This window comes from Perognathus longimembris, chromosome 25, assembly GCF_023159225.1.
Source record: "Perognathus longimembris pacificus isolate PPM17 chromosome 25, ASM2315922v1, whole genome shotgun sequence".
In the NCBI taxonomy this organism is placed as follows: Eukaryota; Metazoa; Chordata; class Mammalia; order Rodentia; family Heteromyidae; genus Perognathus; species Perognathus longimembris.
In genome coordinates this window covers 12,959,859-12,976,813 of record NC_063185.1, presented here as the reverse complement: position 1 = coordinate 12,976,813, position 16,955 = coordinate 12,959,859, and the positions used below count along the sequence as shown (strand labels likewise).

Below are 16,955 nucleotides of genomic sequence, written 5' to 3'. Positions count from 1 at the left end.
ACCCTACTATGTAACTGTACCCCTTTTGCACAACACCTTGTCAAAAAATTTGTTTAATTAATAAATAAATTATATAAAAAAAGAAATCCCCCCCCAATTCAAAGTATTCACTTTAGAGATTGTCCTGCCCCCAGCTCAGGCTGGCTTTAAACTATGATCCTCAGATCTCCACCTCCTGAGTGGCTAGGATGACAGGCGTGAGCCACAGAACAGTACAAAACAAAAAGGCCCAAGACAACAGAAGCAGAAGAGTGGTTCAAGTGGTAGAGCACCAGCCTTGAGTGAAAAATAACAACAACCACTAAAGGATAGCACTCAGCCCCTGTGTTCATGCCCCAGTTAGAGGCACAAAAATTAATTAATTAGATAATAAGTTGGTGTTGCCTTTTAGGAGAGCAAATTTGGAAATAGGCATTATGACTGGAGATGTAACTGAACAGGATGAAAGTTGTTGGAAAGTATCCACAAGACACGCATTGTGAAGCTCTGGGCATTGACCCCACGCACCCAACACTGACACAAATGCCCAGAATCTTTTGACTTAGAAATTCGCTTCTTAAGAGTTGTTATTGTTGAGAGAGAGAATCATTTAAATGAGTACAAGTACCCAAATAAGGAGGTCACATCTGCTTGATAGAATAATAATACGCAGCCCATAGAAGGAACAAAAAATATGTATGTGCTGGTAAATATGTTACAGGATGTAGGAAAGGTAAAGTTTATGATAGCATCTATTGTATTATGGTTTTTTGTAATAATAAAGTGAAGTCAGGTGCCGGTGGCTCACGCCTGTAATTCTACCTCCTCAGAAGGCTGAGATCTGAAGATACTGGCTTAAAGTCAGCCTGGGCAGAAAAGTCTACGAGACTCTTACCTCCGGTTAACTAGTTGGAAGTGGTGATGTGGCTCAAGTCTTAGTGCATTAGCCTGTGCAAAAAAGCTGAGCAAGAGCCTGAGGCTCTGAGTTCACATCCCAGCACTAGCACAAATAAATACACACACACGTGCACACACACACAATACAATAAATAGTGAAAATATACCAGATACACAAGTAAAATTTTAGATTATAAACTAAGTTTTTGGTAAAGACTATTTTTGAGACATAAAAGAACCTCCTCCTCCTCCTCCTCCTCCTCCTCCTCCTCCTCCTCCTCCTCCTCCTCCTCCTCCTCCTCTTCTTCTTCCTCTTCCTTCTCCTCCCCTCTCCCTCCCGTCCCCCTCCCCCTCCCCCTCCCACTTCCCCTCTTCTTCTTCCTCCTCCTCTTCCTCCTCCTCCTCCTCATCCTCCTCCTCCTCCTCCTCCTCCTCCTCCTCCTCCTCCTCCTCCTCCTCCTCCTCCTCCTCCTCCTCCTCCTCCTTCTCCTCCTCTGGTCCTGGGGCTTAAACTCAAGACCTGGGCACTGTCCCTGAACTTTCTGTGCCCAAGGCTTGCACTCTATCCCACTTGAGCCACAGCTCCACTTCTGGGTGTGGGGGGGAGGAGGGGGTAGTTAATTGAAGATGAAAGTCTCACAGACTTTCCTCCCTGGGCTGGCTTTGAACTATGATCCTCAGATCTCTGCCTCCTGAGTAGCTAGGATGACAGGTGTGAGCCACTGGCATCCAACTGGAACATTGACCTCTTATATATAATTATAGTTTAAAATGTATAACCTGCATAAATGACTTCATAATCAAAGAAAGAGAGGGAGACTGAGAGAGAGAGAGAGAGAGAGAGAGAGAGAAGGAGGAGGAGGAGGAGGAGGAGGAGGAGGAGGAGGAGGAGGAGGAGGAGGAGAAGGTATTTGTGTGCATGTGCATCTATTAAAGATACATTTTAAATCAGCCTCTGTACCTGTATCCTGGTCGATACTGAAGGCGTCCAGGCCGCTCCCAGCCCGCAGAAAGTACCGCAGCTCCCCGTCGGCGCCCTGGTCGTCATCCCGGGCTTGCACCTGCATGACCGGCGTCCCAGGCGCACTGTCTTCCTGCACGTGGCCCTGGTGCACGAAGGAGGCGAAGCGAGGAGGGTGCAGGTTCTCATCCACGTCCAGGACGGTCACCTCCACGTGGCAGAGCATCCTGCGGGCCAGGGGCTGGCCGCCGTCACTCGCCCACAAGCTCAGGTTGTACCCGGGCCGCCTCTCAAAGTCCAGCTCTCTCTCCAGACGCAACGCCCCCGTCAGTGGGTCGATCTGGAAGGTTCCGTGAACATCATCCAACAGGACAAAGTGCACTTGGCCTGCGGGGCCCAGGTCGGGGTCGAAGGCATCCAAGAATGTCAACACGGTCCCGGGGGGCAGGTCCTCGGGGACCCTCAGGCGGCTGGGTTCGGGGACACACTGGGGGGCATTGTCGTTGGTATCCGCCAGGGTGATGATCAAATCGGTGACCGAGTAGAGCTGATGGCCTTTCTTGGGTTGATCCCTGGCTTCTACCTTGAGCACATAGTGGGGTTCTGATTCCCGATCGAGGGGACCCGTGACCACCAGCACCCCAGTGTGAGGGTGCAGGGAGAATTTGTCCGTGGGGCTCAGCAGGGTGTAGCGAACCCTACCATTGTCCTCAGAGTCAGCATCGTGGGTTTGCAACTCCGCGATGCTGGTTCCAAGGTCTGTGTCTTCGGAGACGGTGAGTTGGTACCCCCCCGGGGGAAACTGAGGCGCGTTGTCATTCCAATCTTGTACGGTCACCGTCAGCAGCTTCCAGGATGACTTTTGAGGGGTGCCCAGGTCGTACACGGTCACATTGAGCACGTAGAAGCTGGTGGTTTCATAGTCCAGCGGGGCGGCCACCCTCAGCCACCCCGTCTCCAACTCAAGGTCAAAGCAACCTTCATCGTTGCCTTCTGCAATCCCGTAGACTAGTTTGCCCTGGAAGCCCTCATCCGGGTCAGTGGCAGCCAGGTGGGCCAAGGGCGTGTTGATGGGCACCTGCTCCGAGACGTCGATCGACTGGGGGAAATGGTCCTCGAATCGGGGGGCGTGGTCGTTGATCTGATAGGTGCTCAGGGACACAAACTCTTCCTCACTGAGCCCCTGGTCCTGGAGGCCCACGGAATGCAGGATGGTCTGTGTGAAATGCGTCAGCACCCCTGTTTTCTCGCAGGTGGCTGGGACTTCCACACGGGGGTTCTGCACCACGGTGAAATTCACGGTGGTGGGCGAGGCGTAGTGTTGGCCGTCGGTGGCTGTGATCTTCAAGGAATAGCTGCTGGGCTGGCCAGCTGTGAGATTCGTAAAGGACCGCTTGAGGGAGATCACCCCGGAGAAATGATGGAGATCAAAATACTCCCGCTCGTTGCCCGACACGATCTCATAGCGTAGGTTCTGGAGTTCGTCCACGTCGATGGCTGACATGGTCATCACCGACCTGCCCACCGGCGAGTCTTGGCGCAGCGACACGGTGCAGTTGACCTCTTCGAACATCGGCTGGTTGTCGTTCAAGTTCTTGAGCCGGATGGACACGGAGACTTCTTTCTCTTGGCGAAATGGAGACCCCCAATCTGAAGCCCGCACGCGGAAGGTATAAATCCTCTTCATGAGCTCGTAATCCATGGGTTTGGTGGTGGAGATGACCCCTGAGAAAGGATCGACGGCAAACGGCACTGCTTGGGGACCCACAAGGCTATAAGTGAAGCAACCATTCTCCCCAAGATCCTGATCGGTGGCTGTGACAGTCAGAACCGGGGTGCCCGCAGGGAGGTTCTCCTCCACCGTGCCCTCGTAGGAAGACCTGCTGAAGACGGGGGCGTGGTTATTACCATCCACCACCTCGATCACCACTGTGGTGGAGGCCACGCCCACCGAGGTCCTGACGTGCAACTGGTACTGGGCACCATCTTGAAAGTCCAGGAGCTTGGTGGTGGTGATCAACCCAGTGTGGGTGTTCAGTTTAAAGCTCGAGCTATCGGGGGATGGCTTTAGGACATACTGCAAGGCGGGGACAGCCGGTGTCACTTTCACCAGGGCCACCCGACTCCCAGGAGGAGAGGACTCGTGAAGTTGGACCCTGTACACAGCCTTCTCGAATCTGAGGGAGGCCAGCGTGGCCGGTGGGAGGTGGAAAGGCTTGATGTGTGAATGGAAAGGTCTGCTCACACTCCGGGCCTGGAGGCTGAGATTGAACCCGTGGCGATACACCACCCAGTCGATGTCCCTGGTGGATACCAGATGGAACTGGTTGCTGTGTGCATAGGACTTGACGGCTTTGAAGTGCTTTCCTGGGTCACCACCGACTATTTCCAGAGATTCCACCTCGGCCCCTGCGCCATCCACGGTGACCGTGGCATAGCTGGGATCGTCATTGCCGTGGGGAGAGGTCACCACCACCGACACAATGGCCGGGGGCTTCCTGGAAGAGGGTTCGACATGGATGACCAGGGGGGCCACGTTCCCAAAGCCATTGCCCTCCGTCAGCTTGCGCATGCGGTCCACAGCCAGGACCTGGAGCTCGTGCTTCCCCCTCCAGGTGACGTTGAGTTTGCCGGCCACGGTGACCACGCCGCTGGTGGGGTGGATGGCAAACACCTCGGATCTGGTGTGCAAGGCGTAATAGAAGTCAGCGTTACGGCCCAGGTCGGCATCGGTGGCCGTCACTTGGCAAATGGGGCTCTTGAGGGGTGCATCTTCGGCGATGGTGACTCTGTAGGAAGGCGGGGAGAAGAGGGGTTTCAGGTCATTCTGGTCCAGGATGTGCACGGCCACGCTGGTGAACGTCTCCATCTCTGAGGACTTCTCCCACGCCTGGATGATGAGGAGGTAGGCATCCCGCACCTCCCTGTTCAGGAGGGCCGTGTTGCTGCTCTTGGTCCGGATTCTCAGGAAGCAGAAGTTTCCCACCACGTGCTCTTCCGTCTTGAACACATTGGATGCGTCCCCCGAGAGGATCCGGTACCTCACGCTCCAGCGGGGATCCGCCAGGTAGATGCCCATCTTCACCAGGCTTTCCACGTACGTCTTGGGAGCCGAGTTCTCGTAGATGGAGACGTTGTAGAGGGGGTGCGTGAAGCGCCAGGTGGGGAGGGACGGGGTGCCCTCTGGGGGGGTTGCTTCGCTGCTGACCCATCGGATGGACCACACAGCCAACCCCAGCAGGACAACAGTCATGGTGGAAAGGTCTCAGAAATCCTGGCTGAAAGGAAAGGAAAAGGGTGAAGGCTCGGAAAGCAACGGTTCCTTGTGTGGGGATTTGGAGTAACGTCTGAGGGCAGCCTCCGAGAGAAGGGGGGTGTGCCATTGGAATGCAGGGCTGGCAAAGAGGGGTAGGAAGAGGTCGGATGTGCTGGCTGACCCTTGTGCAATCTGCAGGACAGTCCCCCAACAAAGAACCTCCCGCTGCCTCCCCTATGGCAGACGGAAGAGCTGGGTTTGGACCCATAGTGGCTGAGCAGGCATTTTTCCACCTGAGCCACGCCTCCAGTCCAGTTTGCTGGTGGGTTTGTTGTTGTTTGGGGTTTTTTTGGGGAGGGGTGGTTGTGAGGCTTGAACTCAGGGCCTGGGCGCTGTCCCTGAACCTCTTTGTGCACAAGGCTAGTGCTCTACCACTTGAGCCACAGCGCCACTTCCATTTTTTTTTTTGAGTGGTTCACTGGAGATCAGAGTCTCCCTGGGACTTTGCTGTCCAGGCTGGCTTTGAACTGTGATCCTCAGGTCTCAGCCTCCTGAGGAGCTAGGATTCCAGGCGTGAGCCAGCCATGGGTATGTGGCTTAAATGGAATTTTTTTTTTTTTTAAGGGAGAGGTTGCTCAGGGAATCACAGTTGGCAGGAGAAAAGGCAGGAGCCGACTGGAACGCAGCCAGCCCCCAGATTCCTGGAGTGTCAGAGCAGAGTCTCAGAGGTGACAGAGCATGCCCCCCCCCCCACTCCTCACGCACAGATGGAGAAGGAGGCCCCCGAGGGGGAACACGTTTTACCCCAGATCGTGCAGAGTGGGTGGACCCCTAAGAACTGGCCCATAGCTGGGTGCCAGGGGCTCACACCTGTCACCCAAGCTACTCAGGAGGCTGAGATCTGAGGACCGTGGTTCAAAGCCAGACTGGGCAGAAGAGTCCATGAGACTCCCATCTCCCACGAACCACCCAAAAAGCCAGGAGTGGCGCAGTGGCTTAAGCGGTACAGCGATAGCCTTGAGCGAAAGAAGCTCTGGAGCAGTGCCCCCAGGCCCTGAGTTCGAGTCCCAGGACTGTCGGACGTTCTACTTCAGTCGGTCTCGCGTCTGTCCCTATCTGCCTTCTCCCCTTGTCCAGTAGCACCTGTCCCTAATCCAGCCCGCACCCTCGTGAGACTCCCCAGGACCTGGGGGTGGGGCAGGGGTAAGGCTGAGTGCACCAGCCAGTGTCCCCCACCCCCTTCCTGGCAGCTTCCTGGCTGGGGGCCAGGAGTGCTGGAACATTCCTGGATGGGAAAGCCTGACTTGTTTTTCCAGTCGCCTGACTCTTCAAAGGCAGGAGAGAGTTAAACTTCTGGGGAGCAAGGGGGAGCTGAGCCCAATCTAACCAGAGGCCTGCGTGAACCCCCACCCCACGTCCCCAAACACCAACCCCCCCCCCCAAACCCAGAGGGGTGGAAACAACAGAAAGTCCAGCAGGGACAGAAACGCCTCGGAACAACACCATCCTCCTAGCTGCCTGAGCCCATCCAGCATGGCCTGCGCTTAAGACCAGTAGCTTTGCAAGACAGGAGGGACCCAGGCCTGCATCTGGGGTACAAATGCCACTGTCAGGAACTGCTATGAGGGAACATTGCCAATGACTGCAGATGTGTGTGTGTGTGTGTGTGTGTGTGTGTGTGTGTGTGTGTGCACGCCGATCCTGGGGCTTGAACTCAGGGCCCGAGTGCTGCTGTGGAGCTCTACCCCTTGAGCCACAGCTCCAGGTCCAGCTTTTTGCTGGCTAATTGGAGATGAAGAGTCTCACCGACTTCTCCACCCCGGCTGGCTTTGCACCACGATCCTCTGATCTCAGCCTCCCGAGTAGCTGGGATGACAGGCGAGAGCCATTGACTTGCAGCCCGAAGACAGTTTTGCTCTTGAAAGCCCCCAAAAAACCCTCCCCAACCCCCCCCACTGCACCCCAAGCCCTTCCTCGAGCTCCCGGGATATGGGCGCAGTGCGTGGAGCTGCATGCTGTCTGCCTGCCAGTGGCTCTTGCCCCGGGGGGCAGTTTCCTGCTCACCAGGTCAGCTCAACGTGGGCAGGCCCCGACAAGACACCCCAACCCACCAACCCCCCCCCTCCCAGCCCAGCCTGCACAGGCGCCAGGCAGAGCAAGCCGTTAAAATGAGCTGGAGGCAAAAGCCAGTGGCAGCCCCCTCCCTCCCCTCCCCTCCCCCCCCCACCACCCTCAGGAGGGGAGAGAGAGGGGAAGGATGCTGCCAGGCCACAAGGTTCTGGGGGTGCCATCCTGGCACTGGGCCTGAAACAAGAGGGTATAAAGACAAATTGCACCCCTATTCTTACCACCAATATTTGCTGTACCCATTTATTTATTTTTGTGCCCATCCTGGGGCTTGAACTCATGGCCTGGGCACTGACCCTGAGCTTCTTGTTCTTCTTTTTTTTTTTTTTTTCTTTTTGCTCAAGGCTTGCGCTCTACCACCTCTTTATCTTTCATTGTTTAGCGGAGATAAGAGTCTCACAGACTTTCCTGCCCAGGCCGGCTTCCAACCATGATCCTCAGATCTCAGCATCCTGAGCAGATCAGATGACAGGCACAGGCCATGGGTGCCTGACTTAATATTTTAAAAATACTTAATTTAACTAATTTATTAATGTATTATACATCCTGAGTCTTGAATTCAGAGCCCGGGTACTTATTTCTTAGCATTTTCATTCATGGTTGGTGTTCTACTACATGACCACAACTCCATTAGGGCACTTTTTTTAATTTTTGGTGATTTCATCAGAGATAAGAGTGTCACATCTACCTCTGAGTCAGTCAGTGGCTGTCCACCCCTGAGCCTCAGTTTCCCCATCTGTAAGCTGAAACTTTGAATTCTGAGGATGCCAGCGAGAGGTGACGTACGCCCGTGCCTCCCATTGGGCCTGGCACCCCGGCAGCGCTGGATAGATACGAGTTATTTTTAGTTCTCAATGCCAAGGTTGAGTCAAAGCCTGTTTTGGGGTGAGGGTGGGGTCCACACAGCTCCCCAGAAGCAGGAAGCTGCTCCAGTCTAAGCTTGCTGGCCCAGCTAGCGGCGGTTCTGAGTCGCTACAAGCAGGCGCTTGTCCCAGGCTGGGCCTTCTGTTCCTTGGCTTGTGCTGAGTGTGAAGATTTGCACTGTGTGTGTGTGTGTGTGTGTGCGTGTGCACATGCGCACGCACACGTGGGTTCTGAAGCTTGAACTCAGGGCCCGTGTGCTGTCTTTTAGCTTTTTACCTCCAGGCTGGTGGCTCTACCACTTGAGCCACAGCTCCACTTCCGGTTTTCTGGTGGTAAATTGGACCTAAGAGTCTCACAGACTTTCCTGCCTGTGCTGGCTTTGAACCGTGATCCTCAGATCTCAGCCTCCTGAGTTGCTAGGATCACAGGTGTGAGCCATGGGTGCCTGGCTGAAATTTTGGAACCTAATATTGTGTGCAGCTGTGTGCTCATGACTGTATTAGATAATGAAATGAATGGGTGGGTGATAAATGCATGGATAATAAATGATAGGTAGATAGATAATGAAATGGATGGATGGATGGATGGATGGATGGAGAATAGATGGATGATAAATGATGGACGGATGGATAGATGGATGGGCAGATGGATGGATAGATGAATAGATGGATGGATGGATGGGTGAATAGATGGATGGATGGATGGATGGATGGATGGATGGATAGGTGGATGGATGGATGGATGGGTGGATGGATGGATGGATGGATGGATATCTTAGACTGCCTTCAAGTAATATCCACCACACATCAGAAGGAAGCTGATGATTTACACTCTGGCTGTGTGGCCTTGGACTGATGGCTTGCCTTCTCTGAGCCTCAGTTTCTGGTGCCAACATGGATTTCCCAATGACAAAAACTATTCTGTTGGTATCCGTTATGGTAGTGGGAAATATTTTCATCGGATCTGATGGCCCTCCTTGGCCTTTGACTAGGGAGAGAGAGGATTGAAAGAAGTGGAAGTTAAGGAGGATTGTGGTTCTGAGGTGCCTGGGCAAAGCAAGAGACCCAATGTCACAAATAAACTAAAGCAAAAAGGCTAGGGTCATGGTTCAAGTGGCAGAGCACCTGCTTAGTGAACAGGAAGCCTTGAATTCAACCCCTAATACTGGAGAGAGAAGAAGAAAGAAGAAGGAGGAGGAGGAGGAGAAGGAAAGAGGAAGAGGAGGAGGAGGAGGAGGAGGAGGAGGAGGAGGAGGAGGAGGAGGAGGAAGGAGAAGGAGAAGGAGAAGGAGAAGGAGAAGAAGAAGAAGAAGAAGAAGAAGAAGAAGAAGAAGAAGAAGAAGAAGAAGAAGAAGAAGAAGAAGAAGAGAAAAGAAGGAGGAAGAGGAAGAGGAGGAGGAGGGAAAGGACAGAAAGGAGAAGGAAAAGGAAGGGGTAAGGAAATGGAAAGAGGAAGATGAGAGGGAAGAAGAGAGGGAAAAGAAAAGAAGGAAGAAAGAAGGAAAGTTAACAGATACAGGAAGAAGTGCCTAGCATTCTTAGCCATAAGGCTGGATCCACACTAGCATCCCGTTTACCTCTATCAGGATTGCAGCCATTAAGAAAACAAAGCCCAGATCCCGAGGCAGGGGTAGCCACTGCTGGTGGGGATGTAAACCAGCACAGACATTGTGGAAATCAGTGTGGAGATTCCTCAAAATACCAAAGACAGATCTTCCTATGACTCCACCAAACCACTACTGGGCATCTTGAAAGATGGTAAGAGCCAGGCATCAGTGGCTCATGGCTGTCATCCTAGCTACTCAGGAGGCTGAGATCTGAGGATCACGGTTTGAAGCCAGTCAGGGCAGGAAAGCCTGTGAGACTCTTATCTCCAATGAACCACCAGAAAACCGGAAGTGGTGCTGTGGCTCAAGTGGTAGAGAAAAAGGAGCTCAGGGATAGCACCCAGGCCCTGAGTTTAAACCTCAGGACCTGCACAACAAACCAACCCTACTGTGAGTCTAATCTGCATCGAAACCACATGAACATCCATCACACAGGTGTACTGGAAACAGACCTGTAGCCAGAGCCCAGTCTGGATTTCCTGGGGTTCTTTCCCCTAGCGAAGCTGCTTTCTGCACCCTGACTCTTCTCCTACTCTGGGGGCCCCTCAGGAAGCCACCAACCCAGAACCTGCTTCATCATCCGCTAAACGTTCAGTGCAGGGGACCCGAACCAGACTGTGGTTCCACTTCCAGTGCTGCCTGGGACTGCGCCCAGCCCAGCCTCAGTTTCCCTCTTCTGAATCAGACCAGCAATATATATCCTTCCCCGGAGGACTGAAGGGCCAGCACGTGGAAAGCATTTGGCACCATGCCAGGAGTGCCGAAAATAGCACATGGGTTGTAGTTAATGTCTTTACAGAAAGGTGCTCAGAAAATGTGTGGAATGCAGGGACTCTGTGTGTGTGTGTGTGTGTGCATGCGCGCACACGTGTGCACACACTCTGGCTGTCACCATGCCCAGGACTGCCTTGTAGGACCCTCCATCCTCCATCCTCCAATTCTTGGGGCTCAAACTCAAGGCCTGAATGCTGTCCCTGAGCTTTTGTGCTCAGGGCTCTAGCTCTCTACCCCTTGAGCCACAGCTCCATTTCCAGTTTTGTTTTGTTTTGTCTGTGATCCCTTGGCTAGAAGAGTCTCCTGGACAAACTTCCAGGCTGACTTCGAACCGCGAGCCTCAGATCCCAGCCTCCTGAGTAGCTGGAATGACCACAACCCAGCCGCGTGTGTTCACTTAGGAACTGGGGAGCCGGATCCAGACAAGAAGATTAAGTGGTGAGCATAGTATCCCACTTGGGAGGAGGGTGCTAAAAGGTTCTACTCCTCTGGGGGCCATGGCAGGACCCAGAGCCCAAGGCTCATTTCCTGGGAACTTGGACCAGCGGTGCCTTGCTGAGTGCATCCTCCCTTGCTATCACCGACGCACGCCCGGAGGACCATGGGAATGTGAAATGCCAGAGGTCCCGGCTGACAGCTGTAGAACATCTGCTCGGCCTTGGGCCCTGGGGGCAGTGGTTGGAAGTCTGAGCTCACCTGTAACCCTGTAATTAGCCCCGTTCTGTCCATGCTATAATGAGACTATAAATGAGACTATAAATGAGACTGGGAGAGGATTCCTAGCTTTTAAGATCACATAGCCAAGGTTGGATTCCATCTCCCTTGGCAACTCAGATCTCAGCCAGCTACCCGGGGCCTCATGCCTGGCATCCGAGCTACTCAGGGGCTGAGATCGGAGGACTGAGGTTCAAAGGCAGCCCCAGGCAGGAAAAAAAAATCTGTGAGCCTCTTATCTCCAGTGAACCCACCAGAAAACCAGAAGTGGAGCTGTGGCTCAAAGGGGTTGTACCTGAGTTCAAGCCCCAGGGTGGCACAAACAAACAAATAACCTCAGCTCTCTTGGGTGACTGACAGCTCCCTGGTCTGCCTTTCCTCAGCCCCTAGGTTGGAAAGAAAAGTTGGGCAGTGGAGGGGGGGGGTTGGAAATCCCTCCCTCACACCAGCCAATAGATCCTCATCGAGGCTCCATTTCCAATACTCTCTCCCTTCAATTTCCTCCAGCAGTCTGTCTGTCTGTCTTTAGCCCTGTGAACGGGAAAGCCGAGGATAAAACTGGACAGGCAGGCAAGCAGGCAGGCAGGCAGGCAGGCAGGTCACGGCAGGTAGAGAGCAGTCAGTCTTTCAGGAGTGGAGTAACATCAGGAAGCTTTGCTTTCAGAAGCAAGCCGGTCCTGCCACTGAGCTGGCTGAACATGACCAGAGAGGCCCAGGAGGGCTCTCAGAGATGGTTTGGGAGCATCCTGAGATGACCCAAGGTGGCTGGGCTCCTGGCCAAGGCCCTCTGCTTTCTCGTACCTCCGGGGGGCAAACCCTGCCATGCCCAGCCCTTAGCCCACACAGCTCTGCCAGACCCTCTGCTGTCCTCGACAGAGCTGGTCGTTGCGTTAACCAGTGGTGTCCCTGCCCCTGGGGAATCCCTTAAGGAAGAGGGGAAGGGGTTAATGAATATTCCTCACTGTACTCCTAGATCTACTGAATCAGAGTTCTTAGAGGTGGGGCCCTGGGACTAGCAGCAGAGCCAGTTCTCTGGTCTGGCTACTGAGCAAGGGAACCACAGTTCTTCCAGCACCTTCCATTCTATGAGGCCTTATTTCAAAGGCACAGTTCCCCCGTGGCCTGAGTGCTGGGTGCTCAGGCCTGTCAACCCTAGCAACTCAGGAGGCTGAGATCTGAGGATCGCAGTTCAAAGCCAGATTGGGTAGGAAAGTTCTTGAGAGTTTATCTGTTTTATTTTTTCTTCTTTTCTGGTGCTGGTTCTGGGGCTTGAACTCAGGGCCTGGGCTAGTGTTCTACCCTATGAGCCTCATCTCCATTCCACATCTGGATTTTTGTGGCTCATCAGAGATAAGAGTCTCAGGGACTTTCCTGCCTAGCATGGCTTCGAACTTGGATCCTCAGATCTCAGCCTCCTGAGTAGTTACGAGTATAGAGAAGTGTGAGCCACCAGCACGCCGGGCTGCTTGAGTCTCTTATCTCGAACGAACCACCGAAAAGCTGGAAGTGGAGCTGTGGCTCAAGTGGCAGAGCACCAGCTTTTTGTGGGAAAAACTCGGGGAGAGCGCCCCAGGCCCTGAGTTCATCATGCTTCCCTTGTAGGAAACAGAACTGAGCCTGAAAATAAAGAGTTCTACCCAAGGGAAGTGCTCACTAGATGATCAAGAAGGCTCACTAGGGTTTTCAGAGCATTCACTGTTTTATTCATCTCCATTAGGAGCTAGCTATCAAGACCGGAGTGCATAAGTAAATAGTGACTGGCTGTATAGTAGGATAGTATACAGTATATAGTAAAATACTATACAGTGAAGAACTGGAATTATTGTGCTAGACAACGGTATGGGTGACTCTCCCTCGTATATATAAGTAGATGCAAGGCAACTCCAAACACAGAAAGCGTAATTAAAAAAAAAAGTCTAGGGATTAGGTTAGATGAGAGTTCCTCTTATAGTTTGGGCTTGATTAATGACGGAGGATGGAAAAATGGAGGTTCTGGCTGTTATGCTCCATTTGTTTGTCTTGGAGTTGGTTAGTGTCTGGAAAGTTCACTTGCATATTTTCTGTATGTACCTTATATTTCATTAGAAAGGTTTTCCAACACTTTTGTGTATGTGTGTGTACGTGTGTGTGTGTGTGTGTGTGTGTGTGTGCCAGTACTGAGACTTGAACTCTGGGCCTGGGCACTGTCCCTGAGCTTCTTTGTGCTCAAGGTAAGCGCTTGACTACTTGAGCCACAGCTCTGTTTCTGGCTTTTTCTAAGTCGTTTATTGGCGATAAGAGTCTCATGGACTTGCCTGCCTGGACTGGTTTTGGACCTCAGTCTTCAGGTCTCAGCATTTGAGTAGCTAGGATTACAGGCATGAGCCACTGGTTCTTGGCAAGACTTTAATTTCTTTTTTTTTCTTAATAAGAAAGGCATTCTGACTGCATGCACACAGAAGGAGAGTTCATAGCTAAGGGATGTTGGACTCTTCCCGTCTCAGAAGCCAGGAGAGAGACATTTGCAGGCTCGGGAACCGTGCCCGGTGGCCCCCAGAGCTGTCCCTCCCTCCCTGCCTGCAGTACCCTTCCTACCCACCACAGAACCCCGAGGACAATGGCAGCCCTGCCTGGCTAGCTGAGCTCTAATTTATTGGGGAACTTACTTCATAGGTATATTCCTGTTCTCAGAGCAGCTTCCTGGTCCATTTTCTTATTTGAGTCCCTCAAAAACCCCATGGCGAGTCAGATGCCGGTGGCTCACCTGCAATCCTAGCTACACAAGAGCCTGAGAAGTGAGGAGCACGGTTCAAAGCCAGCCAGGGCAGACAAACCCGAGAGACTCCTGTGTCCCATTAACCCACACAAAAAAAGCCACAAATAGAGCTGTGGCTTAAGTGGTAGAGCACCAGCCCTGAGCAGACAAGTCTATAATCGACAGCATGAAGCCCTGAGTTCAAGCCCCAGCCTGGGCGTACACACACACACACACACACACACACACACACACACACACACACACACACACCAGTCCCAACTTATAATTTATGCATTCTGTTTTTGAACCGTTTCCCAAGGCAACTACAAAAGCCAAGCAGGCTGTTGGTCAGAAGCTTATCAAAAGAACTTTTCTGCAAAATAGAAAGTAGAGCAGGGAGCCAATGAGATTCTTCCCCAGGGGCGGGGCTTCTAGAACTCAAGTTTTGCAAGACCTGCTCGGATTGGCTGAGTTAATGCCTACCACCTCAAAAGTTCCCAGACCCACTATGAACTCCAGGTCCCCAAAGAAGAGACACTGAACATCGTGGAATCAGAGATCCTCATGCGAATTCCTCCCCATTTCACCAAGGAGGAAACTGAGGCCCAGGGCTCAATCAATATCTCATGAGTTCTGGATCTTCCTGAAAGAAGCCTGCTTAAGAACAAACTGTCTGTGGTGGCTCATGCCCTGATCAGTGAAGAGAGTAAGGCAGGAGGATCACAAGTTCAAGACCAGCCTGGTTGACACCTTCTAACAAAGAGCTGATGGCTCACGCCTGTCATCCTAGCTACTCAGGAAGCTGAGATCTGAGGATTCAGGTTCATTAAGCAAAGCCCAGGCAGAAAAATCTCTGAGCTGCTTATCTCCATGGAACCAGGCAAAAGTCAGACATGGAAGTGTGGCTCAAGTGGTAAAGCACCAGCCTCGAGGGGGAATAATTAAAAGCCAAGCAAGCAAGAGCATGAGGCCCCGAGTTCAAGCCCAGACACTGACACCGAAATAGATAAATAAGTGAACAAGGAAACAAATAAATGAACCGGAGCAAATCTGAATAACCCTCCTATATACCTTTACTTGATTCTGTAGAGAAACGAAGATAGCATCTCATACCATCTGGGGCCACACAGCTGGTGACTCAGAGCCATGATGACATGAATTCTCTTTTCACACTTCCTGGCCATAAAACCTCCCAAATCCCTGATAACAGACCCCCGGGAGCCAGGCACACAGGAAGTGCTCCCGGTAAGGGTGACTGTCAGCTTGGCATTGCATGCAGAGGGGAAGTTCTCCGGAGGGGAAGTTCTCTGGCGTAGCCTCCCACTTCCCCCCTGAAACACCAAACCAAGGGCTGGGAGCTCCTACCCCGAGCCTGTCTCCACCCCCCACCTCTGCCCTGAGACCAGGTGCTGGTTGGGAAATAGCCCCATAAACCTCACGGGGCCTTCATCTCCCCACGTGGAGACAGGGAGGACAAACCACACTTCCTGCCCTGCTCGCCTCCCCCAGCACCAACACCCCGTGGCAGGCCCCCACGGGACAGCCAGGGAAGCTGAGGATTGAACCCCACAGGGTGCCTCTAGAGAACCCCGGTGGCCCACGCCTGCAATCCTAGCTGCACAGGAGGCTGGGATCTGAGGCTTGGGGTTCGAAGCCAGCTTGAGCAGGAAAAGTCTGTGAGACTCTTATCTCCAATGAACCTCCCCCGCCCCACAAATGAAAGCCAGAAGTGGAGCTGTGGCTCAAGTGGTAGAGCACTAAGCCTTGAGCAAAACAAGCAAACAAAAAGCTCAGGGACAGCACCCAGGCCCTGAGTTCAAGCCTCGGGACCAGCATGAACAAACAAGCTACAAGTGATCCAGGGCTTGCCAGGTCATCTGAGTCTCCCTCAGGCCCCTGACCTCCCTAGCAGGTGTTTTTATCCACTATGGGGCTCCAGTGTCTCCTGAACACACTTAGGTACAAGCCGCCAGTTTCTCTCTCGCTCTCTCTCTGCTCCCCAGCCCACCCCCCTCCCCTGCCCCCCAATGAAGCTCTGAAGGGCTTCTCTGCTCAGCACCAGGCTTTGCACATAACCGAGCCACTTCTAGAAGAACAAAGTCCCGCGCTGGTCCACTCATGGGCTCTGCTGGACGGCACCCAGGCCCAGCCTGGCCATATCATCGCCGCCAGTGCCCAGGAATGGGCAAGCGATCGGGGGTGTATGGGGGGGGGCTCCAGGGGTCCCCCGTCTGTCCGCATGCCTTTCCCTGCCAAAGGCTCCCCAGCTCCCTTTCCACTTCCCAGGTGTGCCCCATGCCGCCCCAGCTCTGGGAACAGGTACCGAAGTGCAGTTGTCACAAAGATCCTACAACCCTCCCCGCCCTGTCCCTTCCTGGCCCCCCATTAGGTCTTACCTGTGTCCTTCAAGGGGGGGCAGGGCGTCCCAGGGGTGCCCCCTGCGTCCACCCCCTCTCCCAGGGCTGAAGTGCCCGGCAGGCTGGTGCTACAGGAAGGCTCTGCCCGGAGCTGGAGTAGGTGTGTCTGCCTCCTGGAGGAGGAGGAGGGGGAATGAAGCAAGTTGGATCAGCCCCCTCCTGCCAGGGAGGGGGGAGGGAGGGAGGGAGAGAGAGAGCTGACTGGTTAGTGGCGGGGGAATCAAGTTATGGAAAAGGAGGGCTGGAAGGCTGAGGAGCAGCCTGGCTCATGGCTGGCTACCTATCTCCTGGGTGGCACAGAATGAGAAACTGAGACTTTTTTTTTTACCCAGAAAGCAGTGGGGGGGGGGGGGGGCGGGGGGACGGGGCTGAAAAAAGCAGACTTGACTCTGGGGGGGGGGGTGCAAATCGTCTGTCTCCCTGTTCCTCCTCCCCCTCCTCCTTCTCCCCCCTCCTCCTCCTCCCCCTCCTCCTCCTCCTCCCCCCTCCTCTCCTCCTCCTCCTCCTCCTCCTCCTCCTCCTCCTCCTCCTCCTCCTCCTCCTCTTCTCCTCTTCCTCCTCCTCCTCCTCACTCTAGAGCTGCCATGAATAACCACAAGTCACCAGGCTGCATGAAGCCTTAG

The 16,955-nt window shown here is 53.5% G+C and overlaps 1 protein-coding gene across 1 annotated transcript in view; it reads right to left on the bottom strand.

Annotated features, from left to right (window-relative positions):
• Fat2 (FAT atypical cadherin 2) overlaps positions 1-16,617 on the bottom strand; it is a 49,457-nt gene extending 32,840 nt beyond the window's left edge. The window contains exons 1-2 of the mRNA XM_048333894.1: positions 16,312-16,617; positions 1,838-5,115 (exon numbers count right to left, since the gene is read on the bottom strand). Coding sequence (XP_048189851.1) covers positions 1,838-5,090 — 3,253 coding nt within the window. The 5' untranslated portion in view covers positions 5,091-5,115; positions 16,312-16,617. The remainder of the gene's footprint in view (positions 1-1,837; positions 5,116-16,311) is intronic.
• Between the last annotated feature and the right edge of the window lie 338 nt (positions 16,618-16,955).